The sequence below is a fragment of the Gavialis gangeticus genome, unplaced genomic scaffold (assembly GCF_001723915.1).
Source record: "Gavialis gangeticus isolate Ggan-Ray unplaced genomic scaffold, GavGan_comp1, whole genome shotgun sequence".
Lineage (NCBI taxonomy): Eukaryota > Metazoa > Chordata > Crocodylia > Gavialidae > Gavialis > Gavialis gangeticus.
The window spans coordinates 36,699,622-36,718,637 of NW_017728997.1; the positions used below are offsets into that span (position 1 = coordinate 36,699,622).

At 43.2% G+C, this 19,016-nt stretch overlaps 1 protein-coding gene across 4 annotated transcripts in view; it reads left to right on the plus strand.

Moving 5' to 3' along the window:
- IQSEC1 (IQ motif and Sec7 domain 1) overlaps positions 1-19,016 on the plus strand; it is a 127,989-nt gene that overhangs the window by 68,878 nt on the left and 40,095 nt on the right. For all 4 annotated transcript variants that reach the window (XM_019505068.1, XM_019505065.1, XM_019505066.1 and 1 more), the window contains one exon: positions 15,057-15,218. In XM_019505068.1, the coding sequence (XP_019360613.1) occupies positions 15,057-15,218 (162 nt within the window). The remainder of the gene's footprint in view (positions 1-15,056; positions 15,219-19,016) is intronic.

The following is a 19,016-nucleotide window of genomic DNA, read 5'->3' on the forward strand; positions in this document are numbered from 1 at the left end:
CCCCCCCCCCCCCAGGACCTCTGCAGTCCAGCGGGTGCAACCCCATGCTGTAGGGGGCAGTGAGGCCACACAGGAAAACTGCTCACTGCTGCAAGCTCTGTGTTGCCCTGGCAAGACATTCCTTGTGCACATGGCAGCAGCGGGGGGCGGTGGCATAGCTTTGTACCCCTCATTGCTGCTGCTCATGCAGGGGATGCATTGCCAGGAGAGTGCAGAGCTTGCAGGAGCAAGCAGTTTTCCTGCGCAGCCTCACTCTGCCCTGCAGTGCCAGGTCACACCTGCTGGGTTGCAGAGGCCCTGGGGGAGGGCAGCAGGACAGGAGCCTGAGCCTGCAGAGGGAAGGCAACCCCCACCCCATGCACAGATCTGGGGGGCACAGATCCCCCATGTCCCCTGGAAGTGCACAAAGCAGCTTGAAGCTGTCCTCACTCCCGCCAGAGTCCTCAGCAGGCAGGCAGCAGGTGGAGGGAAACCAGGCTCCATGCTCTGCTGCACTGCAGCAGCTGCTACCTCCTGCCTGGGGCAGGGGTCTGTAGACCTGGGTCCCCCATAGCCCTGGTAGCTGATGGCCCCCTCTGGCAGGGCTGGGGGGGGCAGGTGGCTGTGGGTGGGCAGTGAGGGACACCAGCAGGGCTGGGGTGGGCTTTGGGGGAGGAGTGAGGGGCACAAGCAGGGCCAGGGGGCTGTGGGGTGGGGAGTGAGGGGCTCAAGCAGGGCCAGGGGGCTGTGGGAGCCAGTGAGGGGCCTTTTATTTTAATCATGGATTTGGGGGGTTTATCAGAGAATATGCAGTTTCTTCATCAGCGAAAACCAGGATCCCTGGTTATGGCACAGCTGTAGAGGGCTTTCAGAGCACTTGAAAAATGTCACTTCTCTCTGTGTTCTGAGAGAAGAAGCTGGTCTGAGCACCTGCACAAGACACTGAGTAAATTTGTATGAGACTGGGTGGAGGACTGTTTTCCCTACAACCACAGGTGATGCGTTGGGAGGGCACAGGGGGCATGTGCCCCCCCTGAGATTGGCTGTCACCGACACTGTTGGTGGTGTCTGCGGGCACTCGCTACTCACCACCACCCCTTCCGCCCCGGCTGTTGACACTGATGTGGCTGCCTACAGGCGGTCCTATGCTCAGTCTGCCCTCACCACTGACATCACCGTGGCCACCTGCGGGCGTCCGCCATGCCTCCCCAGCCTCAGGAGGCACAGGTCATTCATGCCCACAACCATAGAGCTGGGTGGTGGTGATCGGAGATTCTTAAGACCTTTACCCCCATCACAAGAGGAAGAATGGAAACAACAATAGAGCAATGGATGCTGTGCCTTCCTCCTCCTGCTCATGGCTGCAAAGGAAGGGAATTATATTTCCTCCTTAGTCTCCATAAGCAATATCAAGCTGTTACATTGCATTTTGATCCATAGATCACACAACACTTTAAAGAAGGGGGGATAGTACTGTATTTACTTGATTCCAAGAGGAGTTCCCCTCACCCCCTATTTAACATGAGGGGGAAATTCCCTCATCTTGAAATCGAGTATGGAGGGGAGGAGGAGAGAAAACTGCTTCCTTCCCCCTCCCACCTTTGCCCCTTTAGCCTTGGGTCCCCTGCCCCAGCAGTGATCAAGCTAGGCTGAGGCCATGCTCTGTGGCCCAGGCTAAAGCAGGGACAGAGCCTGCTAATGCAGGACCAAGATTAAGTTGGGGGGTGGGGGCAGAGGTGGCAGGAAGAGACAACAGAGAGGGCTTCATATTTCAGGGGGGAAGCAAGGACAAGGAGGGTAAGCAGCAGAGGGGGCAAGTGATGAGGGAGACAGGCAGCAGAAGGCAAGGTGTGGCGGGGCAAGAGGTAGGGGTTAAATTGGTTTACCCCCTACCATTTGCCCCCCCCACTCTCCCACTGCCTGTCCCCTGCAGCCTGCCCCTCTATTGCCTCCCCACTATCTGCCCTTTGCCATTGCTTTCCCTACTGCAGCTGTGGGGAGGGGCACAATTTTAAGACAGTCCTCCTATAATTAGATTCTTTAATTCATGGTCATTCTGGTTGTGGGTTTTTACAGTATCCTTATTCTCAATAACAGATGGGGAAACTGAGGCCCAAGGAGATATGTGGTTTGTGCAAGGCCACCCAACAGGAAATGTTGGACTTGGTAGTTGACCCCATTTCCTGAGTGCTCTTTTGTTCTAGACAACTGTCTCCTCCACATTTACTATAAAGTAGGGGTGCACTGATAGAGATTTTTGCACCTGATACCAGATAGCCAATTTTTAAGGAGGAATATTGGCCAATACCAATCTGATTTCTGATAGCAGTCTGGCAGCTTGGAGAGCTGCCTCCAGCTGGTAAGTCTGGTGAAGGCAGAGAGGGAAGGGAAGGGGCATGTGGTGGTAGATCAAGGCCCCCGCAGGGAGGGAGAAGCGGGGCTGGAACTGAGGCAGGGGATGGGACAGGGACAAGCGCTGCCCAGCCCGGCCGAAGCAAGCTCGTGATAGAACCGTGGCTTGTCTGGGGGACGCAGGGAGAAGGGGGTTGGCTCCTGTTGCCATGCACCACTCAGCTGGGAGCTGATGACTCCCATCTCGGCTCCCACTGCTCGTCCCTTGGGCCCCTGTGGGCGGGGCGGGCTGGGCCGGGGCTGCGCCAAGCTGTTCCTGGCGGGGCAGGGTTGTACTGGGCCGGGCAGCTGCGGCGCTGGGAGTGAGGCTATGGCAAATTTGTGGCTGCAGCGCCCCCCTCTAGCCCTTTCCCAGCACAGCCCTGCCCCACCGGGAAGAGCTTGGTAGAGCCCTGGCCCCAGCCCACCCTGCCCTACACAGATCCAGGGGTACACAGCCCCCCCGTACCCTCCCAGCCAAGCAGCGCACAGCAGTGGGAGCCAACTTCATCTCCCTGCACCTCCTGGATGAGCCACAGCTCTGTCCCACACCTACCCCACCCCGGCGGAGCAGAGCTTGCCCCTGCCCCAGCTCCAGCCCCCCTCCTCCCTCCCCACATTGGCACTGATCTGCCCCCACACGTCCCTTCCCTTCCCCTTCCCACCTCCCCCCTATATCAGACTTACTGGCTGGTGGCATCTCTCCATGCTGCTGGGCTGTGCTCCTCTTACCTGTGCTACGCTGTGGCTGCATGCATACACGGGCCATTTATCAGCCAACTTGATACGGCCTGATATGGCCCAGCCTGATATGGCCCATTTCCAATATATTAAATTTTCTTTATATTGGTGCTGATTTGATATGGGACCGATATATCGGTACACCTCTACTACAAATTGGTACCTTTTTAGACTTTGAGTCTTAAACCCCATGCTCCTTGATTCCAGGAAGAAGCATAGAAACTGGAACAATTTTATGAAAGCTGTAAAGTTTATTGAAGGTGCCAGGGAAAATAATTCGTAACAGATTAAAAGAAAGGTGTGTCACTGGGTTAAACCACATCTAAGAGGGGATGTATTCCCTCACAAAAGTTTAAAGAGTGTAAATATCAATGTAAGAAATGAATCAATCAATGGGTAATTAGGATGGTGAGTGTAAGGAACAATAAAACAATGAAGTAAAACAAGAATATTTAGTTTAAGAGGAATAAAAATTTGCTGACAGGGTGATGTCCTGTGGAATAGTCTCTGAAGGGTGAAGTGTTGTTGGCTTAAAAGCCTGAGTAACTGTTTTTCATCTCTTGAATTCTCTGGCAGTTATTTTCTGTGAGCCCCACTGTTTTACTAAACATAAACACCTTTGTTCATTCCTTTACTTCTGTCCACGCGATCTTTCATAACATCTCACTTGTACGACTGCTAATGGAACACTTCTTATGACTGACCAGTTTTTGCTTCTGCTTTTCATATGAAGGGGTCCAGAGGCTAGCACAAATAGAGTTGGGTGAGTTGGGCAAAAGCACGTACAGTCCATTGTGGTCTTCTCTTCTTCTGCTTCAGAGTTCGTCGGTGGTTTCCTAAGGGTGTATAAATTGACAAGTCAGGAAAATTTGTGTTGGGATCATTGCTCTCCAAGCCATCATTACCTCCCCTTCCAAAGCTGCAGGTACTTTTCAACATAAGGTAATAGCGAGTCTGCATCATTTTATATTTTCCCCTCTTTCGTGTACTGGGGAGCATTTGGGACAGGCTCATTATGGAGGTTGTTGCAGCTGAATTCTTGGGAGCCCATGGGAGAAAGGAAAGAATCCAGGGGAAGTACTTAGATACTGGGGACTTCTTTATGTGTCCCGAAGTTTGCAAGATTTCCTTAGGATTCTCAGAGCCTGTGGGCTCAAAGAGTTGCACCCCTTATCCGTTCCACTAGAGGCTAACCCTGCATCCCTCACTCCCCAGTCTCTAACCCCAAACATGCACAGCAAATGGCATAAGCTTGAGGGAAATAGCAAGTTTCAGCTTTGTGGGATTTTCTTGATCCAAGGTTCATCTCTTTTAATTACGAGAAGAAAAGAGCTTACATGGCGTTCTTCTTTCTGTTCCTAGAATGGAAAGTCCCTTAGCATCAGGAAGATGCACAACAGAAACTGTGGTCCTTGTGTCTACTTTTATTCCTTTCATTCTCTTGGTTGTTTTGCCATATTGTTGAAAGAACTTCTGATGGTGGTGCCTGGGCTCTGGTTTTTGTAACATCATTCGGCTAGTTTTTTCCCTTTCTTTCCCAGCGGCTTAAAATAAGTTTAGCAATTTCTTGTAAGTAGTTTGCAGCAGTAAGAAACTCAATGCAAAGGAAGAAAAATAAAACTGTAAGTAAAATTTAGCTGCCTGCTAGGAGCATGTCTAACCAGCCTAAACAGTTGCCATCTATTTAAAAAGCATTTTTATGTCTGAACCCAGACTGAGAGAGGTATCGGGTTCCTTGCATTAAAAATGAGTCTTCCTTGGAATGAAGTTGGTGCTTTTCCTATTATAGTTCTATGTGCTCTGTCTGTAACTATTCTCATATTGAGATCTCTTATATCAGGGTCAGGCATACAGCCTGCTTCCTGGATTCAGCCTGCAGTGCCACTGGTTGCCCCTGGAATTCGGGGTTGTGACCTGCCACTGAATCTGGGTCCCTTGGGCCCCTATGGATATGGGCATCAGCAGTGGGAGAGTGAACAAGGGCTAATACAGGCCCAGTCACCTTCTGATTACTTCCCCTGTCACCACGGTCACAGAACCATTCCTTAGCTGCCAGCCCCACCCTGTGCCTCATGCCAGAGCTAGAGGAGCCACTACAGCACAGCAGCTTCTGCTCTGGTATGGAGCTTGTGTCAGGAGCTGGAAATGCACCGTATGCCAGAGCCAGAGCTGCCACTGCATGTATGGAGGCAGAGCTGCAGCCACCACATGTCCTGAGTTGGGATCCAACCTGCAAGAAGCCCCACAATTTGGATCTGGCCTGGGGCACAAGGCGAGTTTGACACTTTGACACCCGTGTTTCATGACAAAGCCTATTAAGACTTGCTTGAGGGCTGGTGCTGTGGGTGGGTTGATTTCACACCCCTTTCCGTGCCAGGAAATAGTTCCTCAGCTTCAGGATATTATGAATCCTGTAACAGAGCCTTTAAACTGTTTCACATTTATTGCCCTGATTTGCATAATAAACTGTCCCAGTTCAAAGCTTATTCACAATAGTGTGAATGCTTGGATGTAGGGGAGAAACTGAAAGACTTGGATTCTGGCACACTCACAGACCAGAATGGTGGAGGGATTTTTTTTTTAAATCAAGTTGTGCCTGCTTTCAGTTCCATTAACCAAGATAGCTATTAGGTCTGTGCAGAGTGGCCAGTATTCAATTCAGATTCAGATTTGGCCAATTCGGGGGGCAGTGATTCGGGTGATTCAGATCACTGTCCTGAATCGATTTGGCCAAATCGGATTTGAAAGATTTGGTGCTGATTAGGTGTGATTCGGTGATTTGACCATAGACTATAATGAGGAATCACTAAAATATCTATAACTTTGTCATTTTTTTTGCAGAATTGGATGAAAACAGCAGGGATGGTAGCCCCTTCTGAGGGCATGAAGCCTGCCAAGTTTCAAGGAGATAGGTGCAGGGGTTTCTGTAAAATGGCACCTCAAACTGTTGAAAGCAAAGCTTGTGTCACTTGTGTATGTGTAGGCAAAGCAGGATGAAAACAGCAGGGATGGTAGCCTGTAACAGGGGGCCTTCCCGGTGCCAGTTAGATCTCGGCCCGCCCACCTGTTTCTGGGCCAACTGTCTGCCCCTCTTTACCTGCCATGCCTTGATGGAAAACTGATTCAGATGTTACCCAGGAAGGAGGTTGCCCATTTAGGCCCCTGACATCTAGGGGTGACATCCATCCTGTAGCTCCCTACCTCCCCTACACTGCAGCCCATGCCTTGCAGATGGCATCCCAGGCAGGGACAGGTACTACTCCCACCTCCTTGCTGCCACTGGCAAAAGAAGACTAGTCGCTGCCAGGAAAGAGGATGCGTCTATGTTTTTTTTTTTGGGGGGGGGGACTTGCAGCTCTCCCCCTGTCTTCTCTAGCCCATCTCCTTCCCCTGCCAGAAGACCTGGCACATGCCTTCCCAGCATGCTTCAAAATGTTTGCTGTCCTGGAAAGTGTGTGTGTGTGTGTAATATATCTTCTATCTGTTTAATGTGTGTGGGTGTGTGTAATATATCTTCTATCTGTTTAACATATGTGTGTGTGTCTGTAATATATGTGCTTTCCTGTACAGTGATGGATGACACGCTGTCAGGGAAAACAGAAGTTTCTTTTTAAAAAGTGTGGCACGGAAAATACAAACTAATAAGAGGATTTTGGGGGAAGAATAAGTTGAATGGATTGGATAGGGATAACTAGAGGGATTCTAGGCAAGAGTAATTAGTAAGGCAAGAGTAATTAGTAAGGTGCATCCAATTCCCTTCCAAGAAGAAAGATGAGCAAGAGACTGACCAGGAAGCCAGTACCTTTGACACACTGTTGCTTCCAGAGAGACAGCTCACAAAAGGAAGAGAGAGATTTCACACGGAGCCTTATATGCCGTTTCTACGTCCCTCCCCCAGAGCACAGTGATTGGAAGAGAACTCAGGGAAAGATCACAGTCACTGGCCAGCTACAGATGTCAATATTAGAGCAGTCTTTCTCCCCCTCCCTCTTCTCAGTTTCTGTTTCCCCACAAGACTGCCTTCTGAATCACCAAATCTTTTCCAAATGTTTCCCAAATTGATTCAGATGCTTCAAATCGATTTGGAACTTTTAATGGGTCTCCTGATTCAATTTGAATTTGATGATTCAGCCACCAAACCAGGCCAGATCTTCTCCAAATCAAGTCGGCGACCAAAGCTTCCCACATGCCTAGTAGCTGCCCTATACTTTAAGCCAGGAGCATCAAACTTGTTGCCCAGGGAACTATTTGGTCCAGCTCATCAGGCTACTCGTGGGCCACTGGTAGTTGGGGATGTGGCTAGGGGCATGGCCAGCTGCAGAATCCCTTGGGTCTTGGAGCACATGGCAATTGGCAGCCCTACGTACTCTCCAGCCACTTTGCCCACCACCATTGCTGCAGCCCCATTGCCATGCCATGCTGGAGCTGCCACCACCATGTGCCCTGTGCTAGAGCTAGAGCTAGAGCTGCTGCCAGACCATGGGGTGCACAATGGCAGCAGAAACTTCAGCTTTGTCATGGGGTGCACATCAGAAGTTAGTGCTGCATTGTATGCCCTGTGCCAGAGCTGGAGCTACTGGAACCACTGCTCTAACTTAAAAGCGATTCTTGGCATTAATGACAACAGGAAGTCTAGAGAAAAACAAGCTTGTGGATATATTTATTTATTATTTCTTTTCTACCTGTTTTGTTGCTGTTTTATAATCCCTGAGAACAAACAAAAAAGTTGGCTGTGGTTTAAGATGCTTTGATTTTGCACATTTTAAATCAGAACTTTTGTAAGAGTTTTATCCATGTTTAGGTTCAGTATTTTTATTGGTATGTTGCTTTATCCTGCATTAAGACCAGTTAACGAAAGGTACCAACAGATGAGGCAATAACAGTAAGCCATTGATTTAAGTGAAGCTTTGCACAGATGTAAGACCTGGCCTGTATGAGGTAGCTTGCAGGACTGACTTTTGAGTGTCTGAACTCAGAAACAGGAGATCCTTAAGAATATGGTTATCAGCAACATCAAGCTGAAAATAATTTCTTAGGCCAGGTACAGACATTACACTTCTACTGGTATAAATGATTGGAAACCAGTCTGTATCCATAACAGAACAGATACTCAGCACATGTGAACTAATTTAAAAATGGTGGAACCCGGTTTAAGGTTTTTGCCTCCCCTTCCCCACCAAAGCGTGAATGTGTGTTCTGTTTGCTACTGATCTAAACTACACCACTTACAGAAAACCACATAATTTAGATCCATTCCAGCTTGGGCTTTTTGAATGTCTGTAACCAGCTGCAGGGCAGTAGGAGGGAGAATCACAGCATTATTATTTTTGGTTTAATATAATTACTGTAATATTTAACATAATACCAGACTAATAAAGAAGTGGAAAGAATAATGTAATCAGATTGACTATGCCCACACTTTTGCATCAGATCTTTCTTAAAACCACCTTGCTTTACAAACTCTTTCAAGTCCATCTTAATATTAGCATCCACTATTCACAAACTCTGGATTTGAAAATAGCCAGTCTACAGTTTGAAAAATGAGATTTCAGGCATTCAGATAGCGTACAGCATCTGTTGTAACTATGGCAGTTCTTCAGAGAGCAGTTACTAAAATCAGCACAGAATTCAGGTGCAAGGAAAGGCAAAGATAGTAACTGGATTTATGAAAGTTTTAAAATCCAATATTTCATAGAGTTAGATGGAAAAATCCTGTTAATCTTTGGCAGGACAGTATTTTCAGCTACTCTCTGATTATCAACACTGGTGATTATTTTTTGTTTATGAGATGTTGGCCCAATTCCCATCTGGTGTAAATCAGTGCAATTCCATGTACCTTAAAATTGTTATCAGTCTTTCATGCAAGGGAAAAGCATAAACAATTTATGAGGTAGATCAGGTTACTTGTGGCGGTACAGATATTCTGGGCCACTGGCTGTTGGTCACACTCTTCTCAAATAATTGAGAAGATAATAAAAATAATTTAAAAAATATCTGCTATATAGGGATAATACATGACATTTACAAGGCATTTTACACTCAGTACAGCAAATAAATGAATGTCTTTTTTCCTTCTATGTTTGCATGAGTTAGGGAATGACTTCTCTTAAGGATGTTCAAGAGTAAACAAAACATAAAGTGCATCATCCTCCATAGGGGCAAAGTACATTTGTTCTAAACACAAGGATTTCAGTTTTGGAAGAGGCAAGTGTATAAAATTACATCGGCTCCCTAAACCTTTCTGATGTTTTTCAAGATTTTCTTTGTCTAACTGTTAAAGCAGTAGTTCTGATAGGTAATGAATTTTGCTTTACATGCTGTAAATGCTGTCTCTGATAAACAGAACTCTTCTATTCAGGGAAACTACACAGATGTCAACATGTTACATGAACTTCTTCTGAATGTACTGTTTCAAAGAAATCTTGTTGGGTAAGCAGCTTTCATCTGACATTTTAAAAATACAGCTAAAGAACTTCTGAGTTTGCTGAGTGCACTGGTTGGAAAGCAAACAACTTTCAAGGCCAAAAGTAACAGTAATAGTATGCATGGCTTTGCTGTCTTCTTTTTAAGTGAGCTCTGATTTAATTATTTTCTTCAGCAAAATTCCAGTTATTTTATGCATTAACTCTTGGTGTGTGTTTCGCTTGAAGGTCCTGGTTTCCTTACACTCTTTGAGGATATATTGAGAGGGCCACCTACACATCCTTTTATTGAATGTGATCGTATACTCTGATGATGAAGTGTGCTCCTTTCACTATCCATTTTTACCAGTTCTTTTGAAGATTTTTGAAGATTGAACAATAAAAAAAAATGTTTAGTTTTAGTCCTGCATTTTCCTGAACAATTTTGGGGAAATTAATAAGCCTAATCAAGCAAATAAAAAAAAAAGTAAAAAACAGCTGTTGTCTTCAGCAGTAGAGTCCTCCCATGCTTGTAACAGGTGATCACATCTATCCTTTAGGAGCCCTCACAAACATTTCTGCATTTCACTGAGGAAAAGGGCAAGGGCCTTTCAATGATGTTTTTGGTATGAATCATTATAGGGCTTGGTACTAAGTGACACTGTTTCCAACAGGCCATTTCCTCATATTTTCCTAACATGTAAAATCTATAAACTGCGGTATTTGGAGGTGACTTTAAAATCATATGAAACAAAATGGAAATATTAAAATGTTGACAATCTAGAGAGAGGAAAAATAGTTTTATCATTAAAAGAGAGGTTGGACATCTTTAGGTGTAAATTGATTGTTAACTTTACTTTGAAAGGAAAGGAAGATTATGGGAAAATGTGTAACCCTCTAGAATGCCCTTGTATCATAGGACTCTGTGTAATTGACTTCCAGTCAAACAGGGTAACACTTTCTTTATATACGTCTGGTGGGGTTGCGGGGGGGAGAGGAGCAGGGAAGGGAACAGACCAAAGCTCATTCTTTTTTCTGGCTTAACACCTGATGAGAAGAAATGTTAGTCATCTTCATCCTCCAAGGAGCCTTTTTAAGAAATATTAGTTCACATTAAATCAAGTACTTGATCAAAAGTTAATGAAACCAGGTGAAAAAGAATAAATCTTCTCAGACACAATAGAAAGAGACTGGAACTATTCAATTCTACTGATATAATAGAGAATTAAAAAAGCTAAAAAGATATATTCTGGATAGGTATTTAGGATTTAAATTGTGATTAGAGCCCTGGGAAACATGACTTACGGGGGAAGGCTAAAAGGATTAGGACTGTTTAGTTGGGAAAGAAGAAAACTTGAGGATCAAGGTAGACATATTTCTGTGGCTGTGGGCATGGGACTAGAAGCAAATGCCCTCAGCCTGCAAGCAGAAGAAATTTAAGTTGGCAATTAGCAAGAACTTTCTGACAGTGAGGCTGGTCGGGTATCTCTAATACTAGAACATACATGCGCATGCTGTACAGATGCCGCAAGTGGCTTAAAACATGCCTTGTACCACTTACTCGCCTACAGAAATGTCCTTTGTTTCACTGCCCTGTGAATTTTCTATACACAGTTATGAGATTTAAATAATATACCTCCCACCCACTCGAGACTTACCAATTTGGTTTGTGGAATCAACCAACCAGTTAGACACAACTTAAACTCTCTGAAGTATATATCTAAATGGATAGAATTTAACCGTTCTACTTAAGTGAAAAATAAACATAAAGCTAAAAAGGAACCCAATTTGACCTAAGGCTTTCTTGGGGGTCCTAAATGTTCCCTTTGATGTCTATAATTAAGAAATCCTTGGTTTATGGCAAATCATAGAGTTTTTGAAATGTTTGAAAAAGTATTGCCAAAAGTCTTGTAATTTTTTTTTGTTTGTTTCTTTCAATGAGGTCAGGTGGAAGGAAGAGTTCTCCAAGCTTTTGGAAAATATTTATTTTTAAGAAACAAGTTTTAAGAAAAAGAAACTTGCATAAAAAGTCAACAACTTCTACTGAACATACAACAGAACATACAAAATCTGTTATCTATGAACAAAACTCTAACTTTCTTCAGGCAGTGTTTTTAGATGCATATTTTATCTCAAACTTCTGATTGTACCCAGATCAAAAAATCTGCTAAAAGTTCAGTGCATCTCACAGCTTCCTTGTCTAATCTCAGCAGCTTTTTATGCAATGATATCTCTTGTAACCAAGACATCTACAAATAAAATCTTTTTCTTGAAAATATCAGTGTTATGCTGTAGGAATTTTGTTGATTTCAAGGGAGCAGTGCTGAAATTGAGGACACCAGAAGTAAAGGCTATATTTAGAATGGCTTCTTGCTCGTAGAATGAGAATTCAGAGTCTTTACTGAGTGGTAATCTGATCTTTCATGGAAGGGTCCTATGGACATAATTTTCATGGGAATGTAGGAGCTTGTAAGCACCAACAGCAAGATTATTCATAAAGAGGAAAATGACAGTTTATTGTAGAGGAGCCAGCTTGTTTTGGGTATTTTGCTAAGGCATTAGGAAATATTTGGAAGAAAGTCCTTTGATCTCTAATAACTAAATAGATGTTTAGGTAATTTCTTGGAAGTTTTTAATGCAATCTCTTATAAAGATAATTTCACAAAGGTACTTATATGTTCTTGGACCAAATTGACAGCTGCTTCTGTGAAGGATCAGATACTCCATCAGTAGACAATACTGTAATATCCAGTAGGGCTGTGCAAAGCTTCAGTCCCTGCTTCGATTCAGCAGAGATTCAGCCTGATTTGGTGGATGAATCTCCAAATCTGAACTGAATCAGAGGACCCTTTAATCTCTCTGAATCAAATCAGAACCCTCTGAATCAATTTGGAGAGATTCGGAAATACTCAGAGATTCGGACATAGACGCAGCTTTAAATGTTTTCTCTACATATCTACATAGGTGGCAGGGGCTCATAAGTGCTGTGATACTGGGGAGCATGGGGGGCTCCCCAGTGCACTCGGCAGCAGACCTGGAAGTGGACCAGAAGCACTTCCGGGTCCGCCAGGGAGCTTGCAGGGTGCCCCCACAGCTTGGTGATTTGTGCCTCCTGGGTCTGGGGGGGCAACGTGGGGTCCCCCTGTGGCCAATTTATCAAGCCGGGGAGGCACGGGGGGGGGGGCCAGCGTGCTATTGGGCAGACCCAGAAGTGGACTGGAAGTACTTCTAGTCCATTTCCAGGTTTGCTGCTGAGCATGTGGAGGACCCCCCCCCCAATCCTGTGGGTTTCTCCATGCACCCCAGCATCGCAGAGATCACAAGCCATGCTAGTACCTCAAGGTACGTAAAAAAAACAAAAAAACAAAAAAACCCACGTTTAAAATTGCATCTGTGTCCGAATCACTGATTCTCTGAATCACCATCAAATCTTCAGATTCGGCCAAATTGAATCAGGGGCAGTGATCTAAATCAACTAATCGAATCGCTATCCCTAATTTGGGCCAGATGTGAATTGAATAGGGCCTGCTTCGCACACCCCTAATATCCAGCCCAAAATATGTAAGGCAGTCTGATAAACTTAGCATCTGTGGATTTTATTTTGTAGCTTTGTAATTTTAAAAATATCTTTCCTCTAAATTATTTTTTCTTTAATTTATATTATTGGTGATTAATTCTACCTATCTGCTATGAGCCTGTGCCATACAGCATGCATTTTTCTTGTAAATTGTGATTTGACAGGTTTAGTAATATGTATAGACTCCCCTAGCGTCCTTTTAATAACCTTATATACTGCTGTAGGCTTTTGGTGGAGGTACAGTGTTATATTGTGATTTTTGCCTAAGTAAAAAGTGGTCCAGTGTTTTCCAGATCTGCAGCAAAAAAGGTCATTGGACAGGAAGTCCTACTTTTTGACTGGTTCTGAATTCTCCTTCCTACCCATAACTGAAAATGGGTCATGTAACTCAAAATACTGCACAGAAACCCAGTTTACTAGTAGGAAATATTTGCTGTTGATTTTTCCTTTCATGTCATGAAAGTGGAAGCTAAGGAAGATTGTGAATTTTGAAGTATGATTTAAAAATATAGCTTTTAGACTGTTTCATAAGATGAAAAATACTTGTTTTGGAGTTAGGATTAGATTATTTTACAGGTTTGCTGGCAGGGAGTATCTGCACAAGCAGGGGGCTTTTTTGTTTATTTTTGTTTTTGTGGGTTTTTAACCTTTAAATTGAAAGAGCAAGCCAGCTTGAATTAAAACATAGTGAGATGAAGTTCTCTGAAAAACTGCTATTTTGATTAAATAAGTGTATTCCTCTGATCTTTCTAGCACTTAATCAAGCTGTTAATGTATAAAAGTACAGTGTAGCTGAGTATGAGAAATGAATATTACTTATTTGGGAATGTTATTTTTAATAAAAACTAGAGGAAGGGTTATGGTTATATGATCATCCATATATAAAAGTAGCAAGGTCACCTTGTTCTTTGCAGTTGATTTCACTTGCATTAAGAAAGGCAATATTCTTCAGCTCATTCTGAAAGCTGCAAACCATTTTGTTTTACAGGTGGACATTGTGTCGTAATTCCTTAGAAAATAAAGACAGCTAAAGCTAGAAGGAACAACTAGAGCCATGAAACTATTACAGTACAAATTGTAGACATCTGCTGGATCACAGCGTTAGTAAACAAAGTGTGCTATATGTGCTGTAGGCAGGATTTTTCTTTAATAATATTTAAAACACACACAATATATGACTATACACACCAAATATTTATAGCAGGGGATTTCAGCATGCTTATTAGGCAAACTGGCCATGTGCCTTTTACTTTGTAGGGTCTGAAAATGAATAGAGACATTCATTACCGATATGTAAAGGAGTATAAATTACACATTCATAAGTGACCTAGAAGATGTGAACATAATTGACTCAAAGCTTATATACCTTACAAACTGAGAATCGGGGAAAAGTTGTAAATTAAAGTAGAGGCCTTAACTTATATTTTCTCACACCTTTCAGTTGGTTATTTTTTCTATTGCTTTCCTGTCTTCTGAGTCTTTTGCTTGTGACTTAACATCTTAAATGCCTCTGACTTTGTTCTATAAATTATCTGAAATAAACATTTGGAAGTGAGAGACCATACCTGATTTGATTTTGTTTTGTTTTTTAACTTTGTGTTTTCAGAGGGCATTGCACTCTTGATATTGCTGTTAAAGTGTTTTGATTGGGAAGCCTTGCTCTTGGAAGGATCAGAAAGAATAGTTAATCTGGTTAAGAGGAATGCTGTAGAAACACAGTTGAGGAGATCTATAAACGCTTTTCACCATGAAAATCTTTTCATGCCAGGACATCATTAAAAATAAATAACCTCACATGTTCTACAATATCACTACTTTATCTTAAAACTCTAGTGATCCAGCTTCTAACTCAGCCAGTCTATTGTGACTTGTGAATATATGAAATGTTGGAGAAAACTCAAAAGCACCTCTGCATTTTATGGAAATAATTTAAGAAAATAAGTGCTTTGCATTTATATTTCTTCCAGGAAACCTGAAAAAGGAGTCCAGTACCTAATTGAGCGGGGGTTTGTACCGGACACTCCAGTTGGTGTTGCTCACTTTCTCTTGCAAAGGAAAGGACTCAGCAGACAGATGATTGGAGAGTTTCTGGGCAATCGACAGAAGCAATTCAACCGAGACGTATTAGAGTGAGTACTGTATGAGAGGATGGTGTGATTCATATTTAGTAAATGAATTGATATTCAAGTGGGCTGTATAGGACACTTCTAGGAGCTGATGTTCAGCTAATAATTTGGGCATAAAATAAAGGCCCTATCAATGTAGAAAAAAAGCACTGTACCATGAGGATTAACAAAAGAAAATCATGCACAAACAAATCCTTTCCATTATTTTCCAAAATGCTACCATTTCTCAGTGAAATTGAAGCAACAGGATGCTTATAAAGATTTATATACTCTATAGGAGTCCACATTTACTCTAACTTTATGGCATAATTTTATTGGCAACAATACTGTCATTTAATTTTGGACTTTTTTTCCTTCCACAAGCTCTAAAATAATTTACAGCATAAAATAAAATAACATTATGTGCTGCATAAGACTTCATAAGTAATGGAACATGAAAATAACCATCACTGTTTCAGAAAAAAGTAACTCACCTAGTAGAGGTACAAGGATTTTAATGTGGGCTGATGTGGGCACTTTTCTCAATGTGGATCTGTGGGAATCTCTAATCAGACTTTTTTTTTTACCCCCAAAAGCAAGACAAAAGTAAAATGGTTAGATCAAGTCACTGACACTTTGGAAAAGACATTCAAATACTATATGTTAAGGGTAGAGTGAGGAGGGAGGTTGTTTTCATTTACTTGAAATGATTTTATGTTTCATTTAGTGGAGATTCTTTTTAACAGGCCATGTGAGCACACTAGATGCATAAAGATATGTTCCCACTGTGAAAAACAATTCTAACTGCACATTTTTTACCAAAATTTCTGAGACTTGATATCTAGCCCATACTTTATTGGGTTTGGGGTGGATGGGAGATTTATAAACCTAAAAGTTATTACAAATCATTTTTTAAGCAAAGCTTAGAACCATCCCCTTTGAAATCAAGGGACGATTTCCCACTGACTTTGAGGGAGGTGGATCAAACCCCAAGAGCCCCCAGTAAGTGTTACTAACTCCTGTAACTTTTTCACAAGTCTTATGCTTCATGTTCCTCTTAACACACACAGGGCCTATCACAGGGGGGGCCAGGAGGACCATTTGGCCTGGGCCTCTCATTCACGGAGGGCCTCAAATTTAGACTTTTGACATTATCTCCAAATGAGTCTATACATATAGACACAGAGATACACTGACAGGATTGAAAGAAGAAGACGTTCATCATACAACTTTAAACTTGTGTCCCATTACTGGGCCACACTGCCTGCAGTGCACTATGAATTAGTATTTTTTTAATATACTGGGAGCCTCAAAAATGGAAGTGGCCCGGGCCCCTCTCAACCTCTGAGAGGGCCTGAACGCACAGGCCCCAGAGCCATGTAACCACGTGAAAAGAAGATTGGGGGGTGGGGTGGGGAGAGGAGATGAGTAAATATTTAGGTCTTATGCAATGAAAATGTGAATACAAGGGCTCAGAACCCAGAAGTTATGTTATGTCTGATGTATTTTTTTAGAATATGATTATCTTCGAACACATTTTGGGTTTTATGGGGTTTTTTTGATGCCCGTAAGGCCACCTTGACATTTGTAGAGATTTGGGTTGGCAGTTCAGCCCCTTTGATAAGATTGTTCGCTTAAACATCTGGGGCCATCAAATCGCACAAAAACTTGCACCAGGATCTGTAGTACCTAATGGTTATCCTGTCTTAGATTCCTCCTTACCACCTGCCTAAATGAATCATGAATTCCAAAGACTAATGAGGATCATTTAAATGATAATGTCATTCTCTGACAGTTTCTTCTTTTATCTATACTGTGAAAATTCAGTGCACCATGACAATGCACAATTGAAAGGACCAGAATGAAGGCAAAAGTAAAATCTTGTGCCAGCTTTTCATTAGATGATGTTGCCTACCTGTAGCATTGTTTTCTTTTTAAATATGCAGATTCAAATGTTACCATGTATAGCTTATGTACAAGAAATAATGTTAGAAGTGTTCCTGATGGAAGTTTTGTTTCTTTACTATGCCAGTTGAACAGTGTATTGATGTCATTATTTGCATTTATACACATGGCAGAGATCTTTGTTTAGACTGGTCTTCTATTTGTAAACTGTCTTGTCTAGAATACAGACAACTAGAGAATTAACTGAACAGACTCCACACAAATGCGTGCAATAAATTTAGGGACAGACTCTAACAAATCTTGTATACATCTCAGTGGGACTTATGTGCCAAAGTCACAAAGAACACTTCTAATTGACCCCACATACTGGCCACAAAATCATTTTAGTAGCTAGATTCATTAGGTCTCTTCATTTTGGCCTGATAAAATCCCTAGGCACCTACATACATGCTCAGATATGGACCAAATCAGACATCTAAATGCCTTACTTCCACCTAGTCTTTGTTGTGATCCAGATCAGTGCCAGAAGCTTCATGGACACCACCTATGTTCTTGTCCTTAGGCAGAAACAGATGATGATAAGCCCCTTTTGCAGCTGGGAGCATGCTTGCAGTTCAGTACAAAACACAGGCAGAGGAGGGAATGCCTGTGGTGCCCACCCTTTGCCCGGTGGCAGATGGCAAGAGCAGTTCACCAAGGAGTGGAATATCTGAGTTGCAGGCCCTCCTCTTTCTGAGAGAATTTAAACACAACTCCCACTTCCCAGGAGAACACCCTAACCACTGGGGATATAGGCTAGGCCAGGTCCGTGAATTCTTCATCCCTCCCTTTCAATCTCTGTCACTCACAAAATTCATTGGAGTAGGGAGTGAGGACATACAAGAGGCCGTGCTGCAATAGCCAAGGAGCTTAGGTTTATATGTAAGAGAGGAGTTCTGTGTTTGAATCCCTGCATCCCATTCAAGGGTATTTTCTGGTGCATTTTTTTCCCCAGCCAATGACTGTTTAATGTAAAATGCATATTCAATCCACCCAGTAGCCTGGTAGTTGGGGTATTTTCCCAAGAGTTGAAAAATGTGGCTTCGAATCTCTCAGGTTAGGAGGTTAAGGGGAAGGTTAGGTACCCAACTTCCTGAGTAGATTGAAATGTACAACCTGTCAGGAGCATACACTTACCACTATGTTATAGGGTAGGCCAAGCTGGGAGTATTCATCATGCTTGAAGTTAAGTATTAAATAGTGTCTCCTCTCTCTCCGTCACATGAAGAAGTGCCTTCTCTGAGGAGGAGCTGGAGCTGAGATATACCTCTGCATCTAGCATTTCGTAATAGCTAGCTATAGACACATTCCTACTGAGTGACTAGGTTCTGGTTTGCATTAGGAGACACAAGAGTCTCCTTATTTCTGATCACCCTGACAAGTAGGGTGCACAGCATCTAGATTTTCATGTTGCATTGTCAAGGTGCCTCAGAGATTAAGGCTGTGCCCTTAGTTCATTTCCAGAGTGAAGTTCCAGTAGTCTACCCTCCTACAGCAAGCCACAGAAGGGGCAGAATTTAATTCAAAGGTATGCATATAAAGTCTGGCTAGTTACTTCAACGATTTGCCACAACTGACAGTTAAGGGTGAAGATTTTCCAAGGCATGTATAGTAGTTAGCTAATGATTAAAACAAAGTGGTGAGCCAGGGAGGGTGCAGTTTTAATAGGGCTGTCAATTAATTGCAGTTAATGTGCGCAGTTAACACGTTAATTGGTTCTTGCATTAATTTTTTTAACATGTTAATTGTGCATGTGATTTTGGAGCCTGTGCCCAGGTTCCACTCTGCCGCCTACAGGCTGCCCAGTGGGGTAGGAGTGGCAGCGCACAGGATTGCAGGGCAACCCGGGCATGGGCTCTGGGCAGCTGCAGCAGGATG